Consider the following 22,122-nt stretch of genomic DNA (forward strand, 5'->3'; position numbering starts at 1 on the left):
TGTAAAATTTCAACAACAACAAAAAACAGAAGAGAGAAAAAGAAAAAAAACTGTAGCTACATGAATTTGAATAAATTTGAGAGAATGTACAGATGACCACTGGTTTCATTTGTAAGAGAAAGAGCCCTTGAGATTTACAGCATTTTTAACAGGGATGTCCGTCGCTTGGAAATCCAGTACTTTTTTGACTCACCAAAGTTCTGCAGCATGTACAACTCAGTTTGCGTTTGTGAACTGAGCTGCAGGCTTTTCCCCAAACTCCAGGAACTTTTTTTGCACTTTTTTTTGCAGGTTCCACAATTTGTTTGAACCTTTGAGCAATTTGCACAAATTACAGCCAGACTTGCTCTTATTTGGCTCCAATTTACACAAATTCCTCAGAAATTCACACAAATTCCTCAGAAATTCACACAAATTCCTCAGAAAATGATGCAAATTGCAAACCTGCATGGGGAAAAATGTGCAAAATGCCCAGAAAATCCACAAACCAGCCCAACTTGCTGCAGACCGAGTCTGGTGCTTCACTGGAAACCAGAATGAAGTCCGTGGGGGGGAACCTTATTGAACTTCCCCCCGCCCCGAATGGATTTCTCTGGCATCCCTATTTTTTAATAAGATTTGCCTGCTTTACAAATATGCAAGTAGGGCATGCCCTCTGGATATTTTGGACTATAACTCCCATCAGCCCCAGCTAGCATAGTTGATGTCCAGGGATGATAGGAGTTATGGTTTAGACATCTAGAAGGGGGTAGGTTGGGGAAGGCAGCTCTAGTGAGAAAACCCAAAATTTTACAATCCCATCTGAAATAGCTGGAGAGTACAGTGATCAGGTTTCCCAGGAGCAATGTATGGCTGTGAGAGCTGGACTATAAGGAAGGCTGAGCGCCGAAGAATTGATGCTTTCGAACTGTGGTGTTGGAGAAGACTCTTACGAGTCCCCTGGACTGCAAGGAGGTCAAATCAGTCAATCCTAAATGAAATCAACCCTGAGTGCTCATTGGAAGGACAGATGCTGAAGCTGAAGCTGAAATATTTTGGCCACCTAATGCGAAGAGAAAACTGCCTGGAAAAGACCCTGATATTGGGAAAGACTGAGGGCAAAAGGAGAAGGGGACGGCAGAGGATGAGATGGCTCGATAGCATCACCAACGCAATGAATATGGACTTGAGCACGCTCCAGGAGAGAGCGCAGGACGGAAAGGCCTGGTGTGCTGTGGTCCATGGGGTCACGAAGCGTCGGACACGACTTAACGACTGAACAACAACAACACGGTGATCAGGGCTGGCCCTTACATTAGGCAGGGTGAGACAGTCACCTCAGGTGGCAGATGCTCAGAGGTGGCAGAATGGTGTTGGAGGAAAGACCTGTGTGACAGATGGCCTGTTCTGCTCCCCCTATATTAGCCTGCAATGGAGGGTGCTGTCCCATCATCCATACTGAAGACAATTCATCTGCCAGTCCAGATAGCATTTGCAGGAATGGGAGTGGCCGCCATTTTGTTCTTCACTTCAGGCAGCAAAACATCTTGGTTTGGCCCTGATATTGATTCCAGAGGGAAGTGGGTCCACAGCTTCAGGGCCACCACTGTAAATCTGTGAATCCATTATCAGGCAAATGAGCAGCTAACACATTGTCTGAATGCACCGAGTTGTCATGATCAAGGGAGCTCTCTTGGTTGATCACAACTAAGATTGCAGTGGTGATGAACAAAGGCAATGAATGGAGGCGACCTCAACCATGAGTTCAGTTGAGCTGGATTTGGGGTGCCCCTGTGGATTACAACTGGAGAGAGCAAGAGGAGGAGACCCATTGAGGATCAGCTGGTCCAACGCTGTTTTGCCCCAAAGCAAAACAGCTCCAGAGAGGGGGATTTAGATGGTGTTGAAGCGGCTGGAGGATACTCAGCCCCACGCACTGTTCCATACCAAGTAGTGAAACTTCTGAGGCCACCCAGGAAGGCCAATTCGCAAGGGACGTGGGCATGAAGCTTTGGTTAATGCCAGCCTTGCGTTCTTTTTTGGGTGGTGGGATGTTTCCTCCATCGGGGCCCAATGTCTATTGACTTGGGTCATGGGAAGCAACTTTGGATCTAATGTGATTTGTGCAACACCAGTGTGATGCTGGGATAATTTCTGATTGTGTGTGTGTGTGTGCGCGCGCGCGTGTCCTTTCCAGAGAGTGTTGGTTTCTTTAACACACCTAAACTGATGAATGCTCTTCACTCCCAGAAGACTTCAGGTACCCTGTATTGAGGGCTGGTTGGCATAAGAGTTAGGATGGACATCTGCCAGGAGATGCTACAGAAGGCTGAAGGGTGTTGGCCATGGAAGAGCTGGCCATGGAAGAGCTGGCCATAGATGCTTTGGCTCCTGTATGAATGTGTAATACTGGTTTCCTGGCACTCTCTGGAAGTGTTTGGACTACAACCCCCATCCCCCAGCTGTGGTGGCTGGGGAAGATGGGAGTTGTAGTCCAAACACATCCAGGGGGTGTCAAGTTGGGGAAGATGGGTGTTAAAATGGAAACTGCCAATCCCCTCTGGAAGACGGGTCTCCTATCCCTGTTTCCACTTAACCAGTTCACTCGCCCTCCCATCCATCTTCCACCAACACTGAGTCCTTATTAAGCCAGGGAAGCCTCCCGACGGACCATCTTTTGTCATGAGCAGATCTTCATCTGACCTCCCTCCTTTCTCCTTGTCTGACAAATTGTGGGAGATGACCCAGAGCCAGCCTCACTTACTTCAGCCCCATCCCAGCAGGGAAGGGTCTGTGCAGCTGCTGTGCTGGTAGGCAACCAGACCTGCCTCTGGCTGCTCTGCTGTTCCTCACTTGCTTCGGACTGAGCACCTCACACATACTGGTGCATATAATGTTTAGGTTTCCTGCACTTGGGGAAAGCACGTTGCTAAACCAATACCGGGTCTAGATACAATCTAGTTAAGTCACAGGATGTATTTATTTTTAAAGCAAGAAGCTTTTGATGATGACTCTGTTGTATAAAACTAAAAAGTTTTATTTCAGAGTTATTGTTTTCACTAAAGAGCTATGACTGGCACTTACCCAAAAGTACTTGTTTGGGAGGGGGAGCATCTAAAGCAGTATCGAAACATACCTCCCTGTTTCCATGATTGTTTGGACACACCTTGGAAAACTATTGGGCTCCTCATTGGCATTGGCCTCTCATGCTCTAGCTCTCAATTGACTTCACCTACCTTCAGTGATGTCATTGTTGAGCCAGATCTGATAGCTACACCAACATGACCTCATCTTCTTTCTAATGGGCATGTGAATGATCCTGGAAGCCTTGCACCTCCCTTTCCCTCACTTGCCCAGAAGCCTTGCACCAGCTCTTCCTTTCCCTCACCTGCCCAGAAGCATTGCACTGGCTCTTCCTTTCCCACACTTGCCCAGAAGCCTTGCACCAGCTCTTCCTTTCCCTCACTGGCCTTGGTGAAGTCATCACATAGTCAAAACTAATTGGCCACATGATCTTTGTTGGCTGGCATCGCCGCATGTAACTAATCTAGGAAGAAGCAGAAGCCAGAGAGAAATCTGGCATGAGTAAGAGCACAATTGCCATTTTCATCCTGAAAAATCAAAAGTGGGGAACATTTGACACAGTCCTAGATATGACTATACAGGGATGGCATCTGGGGTCTGTAGTGACCCCAATATTAAAAAGGCATACATAGTCCTGTTTAACTTCCCTATACCTTTATATGAGGAATTGTTGTAGATCACAAGCTGAATATGAGCCAACAATGGGATGTGGCTGCAAAAAAGGCCAATGCTTTTTGGGGCTGCATTAATAGATCTACAGTTTCCAAATCCCAGGAAGTACTAGTTCCCCTCTACTCAGCACTGGTTAGGCCTCATCTGGAGTACTGTGTCCAGTTCTGGGCAACATACTTTAAGAAGGATGCAGACAAGCTGGAGAGGGTTCAGAGGAGGGCAACGAAGATGATCCGGGGACTGGAAACAAAGCCCTATGAGGAAAGACTGAAATAACTGGGCATGTTTAGCCTTGAGAAGAGAAGACTGGGGGGAGATATGGTAGTGCTCTTCAGGGACTTGAAAGGTTGTCACAGAGAAGAAGGCCAGGATCTCTTCTCAATCATCCCAGAGTGCAGGACACGGAATGGGCTCAAGTGACAGGACGCCAGATTCCGGCTGAACATCAGGAAAAACTTTCTGACTGTTAGAGCAATATAACAATGGAACCAATTACCCAGGGAGGTGGTGGGCTCTCCCACGCTGGAGGCATTCAAGATGAGGCTGGACAGCCATCTGTCAGGGATGCTTTGACTTGGATTCCTGCACTGAGCAGGGGGTTGACTCGATGGTCTTATAGGCCCCCTCCAACCCTACTATTCTAGGATTCTAGGATTCTATGAATGACTAGTGAAGCTTTTTTTTTTTCCTACACAGAGATAAAAGGCTGAGGAAAAGTATCACCTGTTGAATTTCCTGTTGCACAGTGGGCCTCCGTTCTCCCCTTTTCAAGTTGTCCCTTCTCCCACAGAGATTTTGTTAAACCCCTTCCATCTGTGTTTCACAGATTGTCTGATGTCTTTCATTCCATTGTCTGCTCATTGACAGAACTTGAATTTTTAACCACAATTTTTCATTCTACTTTTGCTAATTGGCAGAAGCACTAATTTGCATTAGTGCAAATGCACAGTTGCGCTAATGCACACTTGCACTAATGCACATTAGAGTTACCCTGCCCCCAGTGAAAAACCAATCTAAAGAATCCATGTGACTCAGAAAAAGCTGATCTGCTGTGGAATCTGCCGGTCATATTCACAGAAATCCAAACTCATTTGAATCTGTTGCAGATTTCTCCGACATCCCTACATAGCAATGGGACAAGGGGGGACTTATCTGTTCCTAAGCCCATCTTTCTGCCCTTTCTCATGTCTCCTTGCCCTCAGCCTGTATATTATCCCAAGCCATTAACTTAGATGGCTGGAACAAAGGTTACATAAATTCTCCTAGGATACTAGCACTATCTGTAGTTCTGATAAACAAATAGAGCCTCCATGCAACAGGACAGTACACCGCTGAGTCTAAGATGTGGGGACCAAACAGTAGCCACCTTGAGTTCCATTTTTCTTGGTAGAAAGGCAGGGTACAAATCAAATAAATAAATGGGGGAAGAACTGTCCCCTCAGCACCCTGCTTGTGAATTTCCAGAGCCGTCACATTTGCCCTTCATCAGAAACAGAATGGTGGGTAGATCCAGCAAGAACATTCTCTTATTCTTTGAAACTTTCTTTTGCCCCTGGCCTTCTTTTTACCATTTGGAAGACAGGCTTTGGGAGGACGCAACCTTTACCAAGGAGAGCTGACACCCCAAGTCGGTTGATGGGTTTTTTGGTCTGACACCAGGGCAGTGTTTTTGTAAGAAAGTTTCTTCGCCTGATGATTTACGTCCTCTCAGCTGAGGACTTTCCCATCTGTTCTTTCCTTGGCAGATGGCAGAAACAGAAGTGGAGGGGGTGGGAGAGAGAGGGAGAATTAAAGGTTGAAGGAACTGGTAGGGATGTGTGATTCAGCAAAAGCTGAGCTCATCAAAGTTCTCTGAATTCTACCTTGAAGCTAGTTCTGACTTACATCCTTATCAGTATGTGAGTTTTGGGGGTTTTTTTTTCCCCCCCGAAAAGTTGTGCCTATTTTTCCAAATGTACAGATCAATTGCATACATTTTTTAAATGGACACATTTTTCTCCCATTGATTCAAGCGTGTTTATGCACGTGTTTCCCCCACCCCAAAATAGTATGCATTTTTTCAAGCAGATTTTTCAGATAAACGCATTTTAGGGGCACATTTTTGTTGTTCTGCGAATTGCATCACAAACATGGAAACGTATGAACTTCAACCACAAATTGAGTTCGGGTCTTCATTGGATTGCGGGAGGCGCAAACTAGGGAAGTGCTGGTCAAAAACTAACTGAAATTAATTTCTCCTAAGTTTTTTCAAATGTGAATTTGAAAATACAACCAGAAGGGCTACCAGGTAGAAGCATGCAAAGACCTGTTCTCTGCTGCCTTCACAGAGGGCAGAATTAGAGCTAATGGGCTGAAGCTACAGGAAGATAGATTTTGGTTGAACATTAGGAGAAACGCCTTGATGTTAGGAGCAGTTTGACAATGAAAGCGATGACCGGGCGTGGGGGGGCTGTCCTTCACTAGTGGTCTTCAAGCAGTAGCTGGAAAGCCATCTGTTGCAGATGCCCAGCTCTGGATTTCTTGGGGCTGGATTGTATTAGGGGTAGGCTGACTTTCAGCTTTCAGGATGATGATTATTAGAACCCTGAGATCCACCAAACAGAGTTAGGTGCAAAATGGTGGTTCAGACAGGCAGGAATACAGTACCAGGGCCAGTGTCAAGAGCCAGCATGGAGGGGCACTTGCCAAGGGCCCACGCCCCAGCAGGGGCCCACTGGCAAGAGCCCCCTGGATTGCTCCTCCTCTTCCCCACTGCAACCGGCTTGTTCCCCCGCCTCTCGCTCCGGCCCAGACAGTGGTGGTGGTTGTGAGGGTGGTTGTGAGCAGGAGACGCCACGGCCGCCTTGCTCACCGGCTGTCAAGCAAGCCAGTGAGGGCAATGATGGGAAAGAGAAGGCGGACTCACAGAGGGAGGGGCACCATTGAGGGGTCTTGCCTAAGAGCCCTCCAAAACCTGGAGATGGCACTCTATGCCAGGAACTTGGAATCGACAGTACCGGAACCAAGTTGCAGGCTCATTCACACAAACCCCTGCTCCTGGGTCTCCTCCTACCCATCTTTTCCAGCACCATAATGTAGGGGGGGGGGGAGCTTTTTAGCTATTGCTGCTGTGAGACCATTGCGGGGGGTCAGAAACCTTGCTGATCTATTGCAAATTGCCCAGTCATCTAGCAAGACATCAGCCCCCTGGACTAGATGATCTACAAAACCCCCACCCCCAAACCTGTGATTCTACACCTTCGGGGAAGGAACCTGATTAAAATAGTGTCTATATTCCACGCTTCTTTTTTTAAACCCACCTATTTGGGGGCAATATAGCTATCTCATTCTAAAGAGGGCAATATTCTGGGTTCAGCTGTGCCTTGTGATAGCTTGATCAGATATCACTAATGGCCTTAATCTGAAGACAGACAGACATGGGGCGCCCTTTTCTGTAAAAATGCAACTGGGTTCACTTGCTCAAGCCCTCTAGACTTGCTCTGTTACAAGTCATCATTTGGCTCTATCTTATTTCCAAAGACACTCTGTGATAGTGATGTACTGATTTTGTTAAAAATTTGCTCCATCTGTGTTTCGCGGATTGTCAGGCATTTTTTCCTCCGCTGTCTTCTCACTGACGGAATCGGAATGTTTTCTACCAGAATGTCATTCTGCTTGTGCTCATCTCCACTAGTGCTAATGGGCCCTTGCACGCATACACAAATGTGCTAATATGCTTTAGTTAACATGCATTAGAGCTAATTTGCATTAACTTCTGCACATTAGAGCATTTGCGAATTAGCTCAAATCCCCACCCCCACCCCAAAAGAAAGAAACCAGGCCGCACGTCTGTGGAACCTGCATGAGTTGGAAAAAGCCCATCTGCTGTGGAATCTGCGGGCTGGATTCATAGAAATCTGAACTTTTTTGCACCTGTTGCAGATTTCTCCCTACTCAGAAGTGTTGTGTCTGTGCCAGCCTTCGAGGTAGTGAATTTTGCCAGGCTGTGCCAGCATTGAGAAAATTCAGTGGTTTGTGGGCCGTTCAGAGCTGGCAAGTTTGGATTTCAAAAAGTATTGGTTCTGAGAGGGCGGAGCTTAAGAGGTCAGAGGCGGAGCCTGGCATTGTCCTGGAGAGATTATGTGTAGAACCTGGAAGATTATGGTGTTGACTGGATTCTCAGACTCATCAAGACAGGGGTGTTGAACCTCAGGTCCATGGGTTCCCCAGCTGGCCACTCCCCGTTCTGCTGGCCCCACCCCTTCCCCCCAACCACTAATCATTTGGTTCCCCAGCATTTGTAGTTTTTTTCCCATTCTAAATAGTTGAGATGCCTCTCCTAAGGCTTCATTATTGGCAGTCAGAGCTGCAAATGGAAATATGCTGGTAGTTTGGGTAATTCAGCCCCGCCCCTTTTGCTTTGGGGCCGCACCCACCACTGGAAGGCAGCCCCCAAGAGCTTCTCCAGAATCTAATTTGGCCCTTGGGGTGAAAGAGGTTGGGCACCCCTGGATTAAGAGAGCACTGTTCTATTGCTTTGGCCCAGTTGTCAACTGGTTTGGTTGCCAACCCCAAGAGCAATTGGGGAAGGATTTAGCCTTGAGGTGCAGGATATTGGACAGCGTAAGGACCTTTTGGCTCCAAGTTGAAAGCGAATTTAATGGTTGGGACATCCAACATGGGAGCATCTTGGCCACCATCTTAGTTGCTCTGGGTCACTTGCTACAGACACTACTCACCATGTGGGACCCCATTGACCTAGAAAGGGGAGTGTTTCAATGGGGACGGGGTAGACCACCCACCTTCAGGCTGCTTCCATGCCCCTCAGCATCCTCCAGCCCCTTTGCCTTTGCGCTGCAGGTTCGGTATCTGAAGAAATTGGCTGTCACTCTAGGATTAGCATTTTTTATATATATTTTTGGTAACCAGATTCCCCTGGCAGGAGAATCTTTTAGTGGCTGATAAAACCTTAACTGTGTAGAGTGAAAACAGGCTCCCTTTGAAGTGGGGCTTGCATTACCCTCTCGACGCTCAATCCTGTATATTTTAACCGCCAATAAAATGATTTATAAGCATTAAAAAAGGAGAGAGAGACTCTTCGGCCACCTTTCAAAGAATAGACGAGAGGGAAATGTCGCCTGCGTGAATTGCTGGGATGTACTTTTGAATCATCTGGGAGCGGGGGTTCCTACACTCAGAGAGGGAGAGAGATGCACACCACAGGGGCTGTAAATAAGAAGGAATCAATCTATCTCTCAAAATGTCCTGTTTTTGTGAGAGAGGAGAGCAGCCTCTTTGGGGCTCCAAATGCACATGTGACAGAGAAAGATTTGAGCGGGGGGGGATTTTTTAAAAATGAGATAAGTTCATGGAAAACAGTTCTCTCAAAGTGATAGTAGCCGTAACAGGCCAAATGGAACCTTTGTGGTTAGAACCAGCGAGATGGAGGAGATCAAAAGTCCAAGTGCATCGTGTCATATTAGCCATACATATATTTTCTTGGAGTCCTCTCGCTGACCACAATTGGAGACAGAAGACTGGGCTAGATGTGCTCTCAGTCTTTATCTAGCAAGGCCAAATTATGACATTCCAAAAGCAAAATTTGGGGACCGAACAAAATTATGAAAAGAAACGATTTTATGTTTTTAATTTTGTACATTTCTATCCCTCCTTTTTCCTCCAATTTGCCCCAGGTGACTTATATGATCCTCTTCCTCCTCTCTGTTTTATCCTCAAAACCACCCCAGAAAGGAGGTCAGGCTGAGAGTCAGTGATGGGTCCAGGGACACCCAGTAAGCTTTGTAGCCGGGGGGGGGGGGACTAGAACCCGGGTCTTTCCGGCCAGAGTCCAATGTTCTAACCACTACACCACACGGCTGTCTTGATTAGACAAGTTCATGGAGAAGGAGGGATCTGTCAATGCTTGTGAGGAGTACTGGCTTCGAGTTCAAAGGGTTTATCAAATCTAAACCCTTGACATTGTAGGAAGTTAAAGAGACTTGCTGCATCAGCCCACAAATCTGTTGAATCTACCACAATTGGCTGGCCAAATACATTCAGGAAGCCTACAAGTGAAGCATGAAGGCAACAGATGCTTGTCTCAAGCATGTGCTCTCCAGAGGTACACTGCTGTTGAACAAGGAGGTTCTATTGAGCTCTTATGGCTACTGAAAAGTCTATTTTGTGAACCGCCCAGAAAGCTTCAGCTATTGGGTGGTATAGAAATGAAATAAATAAAAAATAAAAATAAAATATCCTCTCTCTCGATCACTCTAGACTGGTTTTTCAAGGTGAGCGGCCATCAGCACATCTGGCAGCAGCAAGTTCCAGAGGCTGATGACACCACTGGGAGGGAAGCACCCTCTTTCACCTGTCCTGAACCAGTCTATTTTGTTCAGCAGGCACCAGGCAGCAATGTAAACTTTTCTCTAGTGCAGCTTTCCCCAATCTACCGCCATCTCAGATATGTTGGACTACAACACCCAGCATCCCCCAGACAGAGTGGTGGGAGTTGTAGTTCAAGACATCTGGAGCTCACCAGTTTAGGGAAAGCTCATCTAGTGCTATAGAAGGAGAAGGGCAGTACGCTTCTCTTAATTCCTAATTCTCTTGGGAGAAGTGGAGGGTGCAGAGACAGGAATGCTGACAAACCGAAGAGGGTCACTCCCATCTGAGTCCACCAATGCTTTGCCATGCAAACATAAGCTACTGTCACCTACTGATGCACAGGTTTTCTTAAATGCATTCCGTTTGTGTTTTGCAGATTGTCAAGTTTGTTCTGTCATCCACCCATTGACAGAATCAGATATTTTTTTAAGCAGAATTTTGATCTAGAATCATAGAATAGTAGGGTTGGAAGGGGCCTATAAGACCATTGAGTCCGACCCCCTGCTCAGTGCAGGAATCCAAGTCAGAGCCTCCCCGACAGGTGGCTGCCCAGCCTTGTTCTGAATGCCTCCAGCGTGGGAGAGCTCACCACCTCCCTAAGTCATGGGTTCCATTGTCGTATTGCTCCAACAGTCAGGAAGTTTTTCCTGATGTTCAGCCGGAATCTGGCTTCCATCTACTTGCGCTCATTCACAGCAGTGCTAATGCACTAATCTGCATTAGTTTTATTTATTAAATTTTATTTATTAAATTTATTAATTGCCCATCTGGCTGGTCACCCAGCCATTCTAGGCGATGTACAAGCATATAATAAAACAGTTTAAAACAATAAAATTCTACAATAAAAACATTTTCTAAAATGCCCTAACCCACCCCAATTAGTTAATGTGCATTAGTGCTGATGGACCATCAGAGTCTCGTATGCCTGCAGATTTCACCCTATCCTGTCAAACAGCCCAAAAGTTACCACTGTAGATTTGAAACGTTACTCATTGGGTGGCACAAAGCTTTGGATTACCAAATCTCACCTTGGACTCGGGTCCTGAGCCAAGTCAGGGCAACCTCCAACTCAATCCAACCTGAAGCAGGCTGTTTTCCAAATCAGGGTCTGCACTGAACTTTGGGATCGGTGCACACCCCTATCAGAAAAACTTGCGGATGTCCTGGCAATTGTCCACTGATCTACCAGGAGATCCACCTACAGCCCACACTTCATCTGCTCTTTCTGATTAGGGTTGGTCAAACATGAGACTGTCGAGCTCATGGAGGTTCTCCAAATTCCACCTCAAACCTGTTTCACCTCTATTTTTTCCCCCATTCGGGGAAAAATGTACATTTTTAAGAATGTGCACCCAAAATGCACACTTTCCCTCCACAGGCTAAAACATGACAATGCAGTTTGGGGGGATGCTCAAGGGTGCAATTTTGAATGCAAATGCACTTTTGAGATAGTGCCAAAATTTCCCTAGAACTGCACTCCTGCTCACGTTAGCATTTGGGGTTGCAAATGGGACAATTCTGCATGATTTGTGAACTGGAACAAAATTCTCATGCATCCCCTATGTTTGATTTCCTGGCATGAATGAGTGATGATAGAAGGTCAAAAACAGTTCTCACCACAACGCTAAGACCCAAAGGATCATTGAGGAAAGAAAAAATCACCCTGAGTCCAACCTATTCTCCCTTTGTCTAAACACAATTAGATCCCCATTGCATTAACCCAGTCTTGTCTTCCACACCAGATTTTTCCACTTGAAAAATCAACTGGATTTTTCCCCTCCAACCTTTGGTTTTTTGTTCAGTTTCATCCCCCCACTCACCCTACCTCCATCGCTGTGAAATTTAATCATGTCTCTTAGCCCTCTAGGTCCCGGAGAACACAGCAGCTGTGTTCTCAACCGTCTCAAAAGCTTAGCCACGTATTTCTCAGCCAACTCTCCACCAACAACAACCACCCCATCCTTTCTCAAGCCAGAATCGGTCCCGAGAGCTTGAGGATTACACTGAAAAAGAATATTTGAAAAATCTGAGATTGCAGCTGGATGACAGCATGTGGCTTGACTGGTTCAAATAAAGGCATGTTGAGATTTATAGGGAGAAAAGAGGCAGCAGGAGAGATTTTGTATGCAGATACTGGCCTAGCTTTTGAGGCAAGGGTGCAGAACCAAAGGTCTGTAGGCCAAATCCAGCCCTCCTAGTACCTCAGTCTGGCCCTCTGGAGTTCACCAGATGGCCACACCCCTTTCCCCTAGCCCCACCCCCTTTCCCTGATGACTGATGATTTAATATTTCTTGGGTTTTGTTCAGTTTTTCTCCCATTCTAAAAGGTTGAAATCCCTCTCCGAAGACTTAGTCTCTGGCATTTAGAACTTTAAGTTAAATATGCCCTGCCCCCTTTTGCCTTCTGCCCCGCCCATCACTGGAATGCAGCCCCCAAGAGTTTCTCTGACATGTAAGTTGGCCCTCGGGCCAATAGAGGTTGAACACTCCTGCTTGAAGGCAACATTGTGCATGCAGTAAGCATGCACTGCGAGAAAGGAATGTTGACGTTCAGAGGTGGTTCTGATTGGCCAGCCTCCACTCTATTAATCATCCAATTGAATTGTCAGGTAGTAAGATTAAGGCAGCAGTCAACAACTCTCAGCCTGTGGGCCAAATGTGGCCCACAAAACAACCACTGTTCCCCTGTTACTGCCACCTGGTGGCCAGTTTTGCTTCTCACTGCCTCTGTCCAATAGCTCAGCCTTCCCCAATGGGGTGCCCTCTGTATGTGTTGGTCTACAACTGATGGGAGTTGCAGTCCAATACGTCTGATGGGGGTTGTAGTCCAACTGATGGGAACACTTCTGGAAGACACCCATTTGGGGAAGGCTGAAAACATCTATAGAAATACGACCACACCAGGGTATGTTTTTTTGAAGTGTCTTTATCCTGTTCCTCAGGTAAGAAAGCTCCCACTGCAACTTACATACCATCAGTTAAACAAGACAGTCCCTGCCTCTGCAGGCTAACAATCTAAAAGACGTGACACACAAGGAAAGAAGGATGGAGAGGGAAGAGGAAAACATTAAATCTTTCAACCAGGCTGGTGGAATGGTCCACTTTCCCCTCTTATTTCACTCTGTCACTGCCTGCTGGAATGGCCACTGGTCATGACAGCTGAGTGGGGAGGAGATGGAGGAGTGCTGATGCTTGTGACGGGCTTGCTCACTCAACAGTTTGTGGGAGGGGATCACTATAGCTCAGTGGATGGAGCACCTGCTTTGCATGGCTGAAGCTCCCCAGTTCAGTCCCCGGCATCTCCCGTGGAAGGATCTCCAGTGGTGGGATTGGGTTGAAAAAGAAGGAACAACAACTGATCTGAGATCAGGCCAGGCAGAGGAGTAAGCACTGGGCAAGATGGAGCAAAGGCAGTTTCATAGATTTATGCCCCTCATTATGGTGAGCACACGCCTTGTATGTAGAAGGTCATAAGAACATCAGAAGAGCCCTGCTGGATCAGACCAAGGTCCATCTAGTCCAGCATTCTGCTCCCACAGTGGCCAACCGGCTGCCCATGGGAAACCCGCAAGCAGGACATGGGTGCAACAGCACCCTCCCGCCCATGTTCCCGAGCAACTGGTGTGCACAGGCTCACTGCCTCTGGTACTGGAGGCAGCACAGAGCCATTGGGACTAGTAGCCACTGATAGCCTTCTCCTCCTCCATGAAGTTGTCCAGTCCCATTTAAAGCAAGTTGGTGGCCATTGCTACATCTTGTGTAGCGAATTCCATAGTTTGACTCTGCGCTGTGTGAAGAGGTCCTTCCTTCCATCATTCCTGAATTTCCCACCAACCAGCTTCATGGGAGGACCCCACTGGGTTCTAGTATTATGGGAGGGGGGAAATGTCTCCCTCTCCACTTTCTCCACACCAGGTGTCACTTTGTACCCCTCTCTCCTGTCTCCCCTCGCTCACCTTTTCTCTGCGCTAACCCAGCCATAACTCCCTTCCTCCTTCCTGCTCCTAGGTATGGTTCAGTAACCGAAGAGCACGGTGGCGTAAGCAGGCAGGAGCCAACCAGCTGGCGGCTTTCAATCACCTGTTGCCGGGGGGCTTCCCGCCCACCGGGATGCCGACTTTGCCTCCCTATCAGCTGCCAGATTCGACCTATCCCACCACCACTCTTTCCCAAGGTGAACGCGCCGGGTTTCGTCAGCAGTATTGGGGCAGGGGCAGTGTTCTGAGTCTGCAGCAGTGGTGCCCTCCAGGTCTGTTGGACTGGGAGCCGGGGAATTCTGGGAGTGGTCGCCCATGACATCTTGAGGGCACCAGATTGGTGAAGGCTGGTCTATGGGTGGTATCCAGCTTTAGTCCTACTTAGAGCAGGCCCATTGAAATGAATGGGACTTAAGTTAGACTAATATTGGATGGTATATTACTAGGGGTTTGTCTATCATCTAATATTAGTAGGGGGTCATCTTGGGGGTGGGGTTGTCTATAATATTCTTAGAGATTTGTTTCATTTCAGTTTTTACATTTCTATACCACCCAATAGTCAATGTACTCTGGGCGGTTTACAAAGATTAAAAACCTTTAAAATACAGTATTATGCATCATATAAAAGCAGTGTAGCTGCAAACACATAAACAGAGTGTGTGTGTGTGTGCGCGCGTGTACGCGCGCGCGCGCACACACACGCACACACACACACACACACACACATATACATGCACAGGTGAATCTATTGGTTTGTTTTTCCCAGTTTCTCATTTTTCCAATTTGTCCCACTTCCAGATCAGCTTGAGAACTTTTCTTTTTTAACTTAGCATTAACATTGGTATGCTTTTTTCATACACAGTATTGCCCTGTGCGTGCAAGCAATTTTTAACCACAGCTATACATCAGAAATGAGTAAAGATGTGCACGCAGTTTCTATCAGTGCATGGAGTCAAGGGAGACGGGGCTTTGGGATGCAGTATTGGTTGACTTCTTCACTTTCCCACCATGTTAGCCCTTCTCCAGTGGAACAGAATGATGGTTGGGTGATAACGGCCACTGTTTCTAACTGGTATTTTTTCCCACAGACGGGGGCAGCACTGTGCACAGACCCCAACCTCTCCCCCCTCCACCATGCACCAGGGTGGGTTGGCGGCAGCTGCCGCAGATTCGAGCTCCGCCTATGGGGCCCGGCACAGTTTCTCCAGTTACTCCGACAGCTTCATGAACCCTGCAGCTCCAGCCAATCACATGAACCCTGTCAGCAATGGCCTTTCTCCACAGGTAGGACATTCACCATGTTTTAATGTCTTCTCTGGCGTGGCAATCCGTGGGCAACCTGTAGGGAATGTGAAAGTTCCTTGGCCCCCTTTGAAGAGCAGCAGTTCCCAGGGCTCCTTGGTTGGGTACCATGGTAACTCCACTGATCTGAAACTGGTTGAACCCTCCAAAGTTCAGCCAGTTTCAGATCTATTGAATTGCCGGGATGCCAACCAAAGATCCCTGAGGATTTCATCTCTTCAAGGGGAGCAAGGATCTTTCTTTCCTTTCCCTGAGATCCTTGACATAAGCCCCACTCCACATATCCTATACAAAAAGGCAAGGTATTTTCAGTGGTGGCCCCACACCTTTGAAACACCCATCCCCAAGATGTACACTTGGCACCCGCGTTGTTGCCATTTAATTCCCTCAAGGCCTTTGGTTAAGCTCTGTTGAGTTGTCCTTTCGCTCACCAGTGCTGTTGTGTTTCAGATTTGCTGCCAGTCTCTGGATTTAACAATTGATCATCTTCTGTGGTTTGTTGCAAAGTTTTCGCACGCTGCTTTGAAATCGCCGTTTAGGAAGGATCGGGGTGCAAACCCTGAAAAGAAATCAGAAGTCAATGGATTCTGGTGTTGGGTTGGTGATGATCCATTTGAAACCAACTGGTTCCATCTACTCTGTGCTATCCATGAGAGTGGCGAGTAAGACATTGGGCTCAGTACATTGTAATTTTGTGTACCATCAGAGGGGGTTTCTCTGTTCTCATTCCTGGGTCACAAGTGGAGCCCAGACGAACTGTGGGGAGAGGGGCAAGGGTCAAAGTGGGATGACTGAGGGCTTTCAGACTCAGCTCAGTCATTTTATCAGTTATGCTGGTCCAATACCAGTGGGTTAGCAATCACACCAGTAATAATGCTTTCTGGAGGCAGGATGTCTTCCGACAATGCATAGACAGACACAGGCTCCTTTATGTTGCTGTTTGGTTGGTGTTCTGTGTAATCTGTAACAGAGGCCCGGATCTGGGCCCTGGTGGTGTGCCAGTTGTGCAACACACGTTCCCGGTGTGTTGTCAATAGAGCAATCAAAGGTGTGGCGTGAGCAGTGGAGGAAGTATTTCAGAGGATGTCAAGACTAAGGATCTCAACTGATTTTAGTTTGTTTGCTTTTTTAAATTGTTTGGATTGATTATCTGGAGGTGTGTTGTTGTTTTTACTGATTATATCTCTTGGCAATTGTAAAGATGGGTGAAGTCTTGAGGATCCTGAATGAAGGGGATGATAACATCCAAATTAGTCGAAAGTATCCCATTCACTTGATAGTGCACAAGGGCGGGCAGGTGTCCTACTTTACAGACAGTCCTCTATTTTGGAGAGCTGGCATGGGATGGTCCTCTGTTTCATGGTGTCCTCTATTTTGAAGCACTGTCCAGTCCGAGTCCAGTTTAAAAATAAAGAACCCCCCAGGAGGGAGAGCAGGCCGGGGCCTTGACGTTAGCACCTGGACAGCAGACTGAACAGGAACACAGGTTACCTGGTCAGTTATAGGAACATCGGAAGCTGCCTTATACTGAGTCAGACCCTGGGTCCATCTAAGCATTGTCAGCACTGACTGGCAGTGGCCTCTGGTTAAATCCATTCCATCTAAGTTTCACAGATTGTCAGGCGTCTTCCATTCCGTCATCCACTCATTGATGGAACTGGATTTTTTGCTCACCAGAATTTCATTCTACTTGCGCTAATTCACGTTAGTGCTGATGCGCCCTTGCGCAGTGGTGAAAATGAGCTAATGCACACTAGTCAATGTGAATGACCGCTAATGCGCATTGGCCAATTGGCACATTTCCACAAGTGCGCATTAGCATTAATGTGAGTTAGCACAAATCCCCCCAGAAAGTGAAAAACCAGTCCACAAGTCTGCAGGATGGATCTGCATGTCTCAGAAAAAGCCCGGAATCCACTGTGGAACCTACAGGTTGGATTCATAGAAATTCAAACTCATTTGAATCTGTTGTGGATGTCTCTGACATCCCTAAGTTTCATGCAGGCATTTTTCCAGCCACAATTGGAGAAGGCAGGAATTGAACCTGGGACCTTCTACATGCAAAGCATGTGCTCTTTCCCTGGGCTACGGCCCCTCCCCAGTCTTCTCAACTATGGGGAGATGTATTATATTTGTATTTACATTGTCATTATTACTTCTAAATCTGCAGCTATAGATACAAATTTGCATGTGCCCACGTTATGCGAATTGCTGTCCTTTTTTGTCCTCTTTTTTTGCTGATGCGCTCCCTCTCTTTTGGCAATGCGTCAGTGGCTGCCCTGTAGAGCCCTTTTCTTTTAATTTAAAAAATTCTGTTTCAAACAAAGCAAACAAGGTCACGTCCCATCAGTATTTCAGGAGACGCAGTCCTCTAGAAATAATCATGCAGGAATCGTCAGGGGTGCCAAACGGAGAGGCTAGCTTGAAGGAGGACTTGAGGGAGACCTGAGGAAGCCAGTGGAAGGAGGGACACTCTTGGTGCATCCTGGTCCATCCCCCTCCAACGTTGACTCCGTTGACGCTGGCTGGTGACAGCTCTCCAGGGCTTCAGGCAGGATTCTTTCCTGAGACCTTCTGCATATTCTCTGTCAGTGAAGTACTGCTGCTCCCTGGAACTCCCTCCCTAGCTACCGGGAGAACGTGGGCATTGAAACTCAGACCTCCCAGAACGTCCTGTGCAGGCATGTATGGACTTCGTAAAATCTGTTCCCTCTGCATGGATTATCAGGTGCCTTCCATTCTGTCATCCGCTCATTGATGGAATAGGATTTTTTCCAATTACCCAGATTTGCACAAATTCGCAATTGCACACATTCCCACTTGTACAAATGCACAAATCCCCCCCCCCCCGTGTCCATTTTCATGCTTTCACATAGAGGGGAAATGCTTATTTTCAGCCAGTGTTTCCTTCTAATGTATTTTTGTATGACTACATTTGCGTAAAATTCCAGAAAGTAAAAAAATAGGTCCACAAGTCCACAGAATCTGTGAGACTCAGGAAAAGCCAGTCCGTTGTGGAATCCATGGGTCAGATTCATAGAAAGCCAAACTCATTTTATTCCATTGTGGATTTCTCCGACATCCCTAGTCCCAGGTTCAATCCCTGGCACCTCCAGCAGGGCTTGGAAGGAATCCTGCCTGAAACCCTGGAGAGCTGCTGCTGCCTGTCAGTGTCGACAATACTGGACTAGATGGACCCAGGGTTTGACCCTGTATAATGCAGCATTTGACATTTCTGTGTTCCTTTCTATGAAGAGAGAGAGAGAGAGAGAGAGAGAAGGCATGGCACACCAACTGGCCTTGCTGTTCCTCTGAAGGTCAGGAATTTTTTGAAAAGAACTTGTTCCTACACAGCAATAAGCCGAAGCAATGAATTCTGATCCTCGCCAGCCTGGCCCTTGCACATTTGTGCGTGGGCAGGGTCTCCCTTTCAGGGGGAAAAAAGGGAAAGCTGTAATGCTTCTCCCTGTGCAACCATAATGCCAGGATGTTCCCAATCTGCTTTGAGGGATGGAAAGATTAAGAATAATAAAAAAATTGCAATAAAATATGTGTGAACGAGGGGGTAATTGTGGACAAATGCAGCATTCAAATTCATTTTTCCAGCTCTTTTACACACCATTTCAATCTTATTTTCTGCTTATTAATGAGATCTTGTTGGCTAGGGTGGGCAGAGCTGCCCAGTTTTTCTCGAGTAATTGCACATAATTTTCTTTCCACTAGTGATTTGCATCTGATCGGGTTTTTTCTAATTCTTTGCTATTTAACACCCCCCTCCCCTCCTGCTGCTGCTCCTCTCCCTCCTTCCCAAATCTCTCCCCTCCCCATCCCCTGGTCTGGCAAGCCTTCATTTTAAATGCTTATTATATACATGGACAAAAGAGAGAAAGGAGGGCGAGCGAGAGAGAAATGAGACGGAAAGCGTCCGTGTCGAGAAAGGAGCGAAGGCAACCGCTCTCTAACGCCGGTGCCGTGTGTTGGGCAATGTGGCACCCTTAACAACTCCGGAACATCATTGTCAGCGGTGTAAAGCATGCCGGCTTTGATGTGTCCTGTTAGGGCAGGGGTGCAGAACTGGCCCTCTGGGGTTCCCAGCCTCATCCACCTGCATTTCTCAGGTGGCCACACCCCTCCCTTGGCCTCGCCCACTGATCAACAAGGTAACAAGGGAGCAGGCCTTCTCAGTGTATTTTTACGACTCCAAACAGCACCGCTCTAACCCCATAGTCAAGTTAGGCTATTACCACCCCTTCTCAATCCTTACACTGTCCCCCCTATTTAGCTAGGGAACCTCCAAGTTAGATTACTGCAATGTGCTCTATGTAGGGCTGCCCTTGAAGACTGTTCAGAAGCTGGTGCTGGTGCAAAATGATTAATAACAGGGACCAGAAAGTCTGAGCAGATAATCCCAATTCTGGTCTGCTTTCATTGGCTGCCTGTATGTTTCCAAGCCTGATTCAAAGTGCCGATTTTAACCTATAAAGCCTTACACAGCTCGGGACCGCAATACCTGATGGAATGATTCTCCCTACCTGAACCTACCCAGACACTACGATCAATATCAGAGGCCTTCCTCTGAGATCCTCCTCCAAGGGAGGCTCAGAAGGTGGAAATATGGAAGAGGGCCTTCTCAGTGGTGGCCCCCTGATTATGGAACTATCTCCCCACTAGGGCCACCTGGTGCCAAGACTGTCATCTTTTGGGCACCAGGCTAAACCTGCCCTCTGCTCCCAGGCATTTGATGGCACATGAAGGGGCATTTATGTCAGCTGTCTTTATCAGGTCTAGTATCTTAGTGACATGGCTATTTAAATTGTTTTCCACTTTGTCTGTTAAAAATGTAGACTGTGTTTTATCGTGTTATATTGGTGCGTTGTAATTTTTGCAAATGGCCCCAGGGTGGGGTGGAAATGAAATTAATAAAGATAACAATTATAATAATGACAATGCTAACAATTTGGTCCCGCCAAGTGGCCACACCCCAGCAGGGGCCCACTGACAAGAGCCCCCTGGACTTGCTCCTCTTCTGCGTTGCAACTGGCTTGTTCACCTGTTGTTTGCTCTGGCTCAGACAACAGAGGGGAGGAGGAAGAGGAGATGCTGCGGCCTCCTTGCTCCCTGGCTCTCTGCCTCTCAAGCAAGCAAGTGGTATCAATGAGGAGGACGAAGACGAGGAGAAGGAGGAAGATCAGCTGGTGACAAGGGTGGTGAGAAGGCTGACTCACTGAGGCAGGGGGCCCATTGGGGGTCTCCTGCCCAAGGGCTGTCCAAAACCTGGAGCCGGCACTGGGTTCGACACCCATGCTTTAAACAAATGTGGGAAAGGGTTCAACGTGGGCTAACAGCTATTACCTGTGATGGCTAAGTGCAACTTCTATATCCAGAAGCAATCTACTACTGAACACCAGATGTTGGAGGGAAGCAACATGAGGTCCTACCATCCCCGTGCCCCACTTGTGAAGGTCCAGAGGTACCTATCAGAGGATAGTGCTTCGCTCCATGGACTCTTGCTCCAGTCCAGAAGGGTGCTTCTTATGAGTCTCATCGGCTACATTTTGGAGCCGTCGTTTCCTTCTTTAGTGGAAACCTTATACATCCGCATTCAGAAACCAGACTAAACCAGGTTACAGAAATAGTGACTGTCTCTCTTGCATCATCAGGGAAGCCCACCCACCCCAAAAACCTGAGCCCTGACGCAAATATTGGTAGCACTGTTGTGACCCTCCCTTGGGCATGAGTGTGAGCCCTTGTGGGTCGTAGGGACTGTATTTGCCAGATGTCTGTGGAATGAGTAATCTGTCCCACCACTAACACCATGTAATGTTGAATGGACAGCAGGAACAAAGGCCGGTATAAAACACGACTCTCACCTGCGGAGTGACTCAACAGTTTGAACAGCAGTCTCCAGCCTTCCTCTGCTACGAACAGCCCCACGTGACCATAGGGAATAGCCACAAATTACCATTTCTGTAATACTGTTGACTGTGTGCCATATAAGGGAACTTTTTATGTGGGACACTATATAATGGGGAAAATGATAAATTATATATTCTGTCACTATATGGCCCATGAGCTGAAGATGGATGCCCCCTCACACACTCCAACCCGCTCCCCCATCTCTGGCTACGCAGTGCATTTTTATGTGTCAAAATCATGGCCTCTGCACTGAAGTATCGCTGGTTTATATACAGCACGAATTCACACATGTGTGTGCTTTAAGGGATGGATTTCCCATTTCCACAAGGCAAACGGAGAGTCTGATTTTTCCCACCCCACCAAAAGCTTTGCTAAGATCCTTCCGGCACGCCCCAAAGCTCGATATCACGTATAGCTCTCACTCTGTGAACCTTTAACCTACATGATCCCACAAAGCTGGTATTTCTTTCCCGTAAACTTTTCTTTCGTTCTTTGCACCCAGCCCGCAACCCCCCTCCTGAGCCATCTGCTCCCGTCAGTTAAAAGCCTCTGCTACCAGGCAGTGGGAAAAAAGAGCAAAATGTCGCTTTTTTTTCTCGTGTGAAAAGAGAGAGAAGTTTATTTTCCTAGTTTGGGCTCCCAGGATTTCAACCGGTGGGGGAGGACAGAAGAGGGGATTGTGCAGGTGTTTCTGTAACTAGTAACCCCCCCCATCCCCCCTTTCTTGTTTCAAGTCAGAAACGTTGTGAGGATTGTGAATGTAGTCTTCCTCTACTGTCCATTCAGGTGATTTGATTCTCTGGACGTAATGGGCAAAACCAAAATC

The 22,122-nt window shown here is 47.2% G+C and overlaps 1 protein-coding gene across 1 annotated transcript in view; it reads left to right on the forward strand.

Moving 5' to 3' along the window:
* The window catches only part of PAX7 (paired box 7), a 173,055-nt gene that overhangs the window by 99,154 nt on the left and 51,779 nt on the right, over positions 1–22,122 (forward strand). Inside the window, 3 exon segments of the mRNA XM_084822026.1 lie at positions 14,110–14,275; positions 15,167–15,196; positions 15,199–15,362. Of these exon segments, the coding sequence (XP_084678152.1) occupies positions 14,110–14,275; positions 15,167–15,196; positions 15,199–15,362 (360 nt within the window).

Source organism: Heloderma suspectum, chromosome 15, assembly GCF_057233095.1.
Source record: "Heloderma suspectum isolate Gila_16-S chromosome 15, 16-S_ref, whole genome shotgun sequence".
Lineage (NCBI taxonomy): Eukaryota > Metazoa > Chordata > Lepidosauria > Squamata > Helodermatidae > Heloderma > Heloderma suspectum.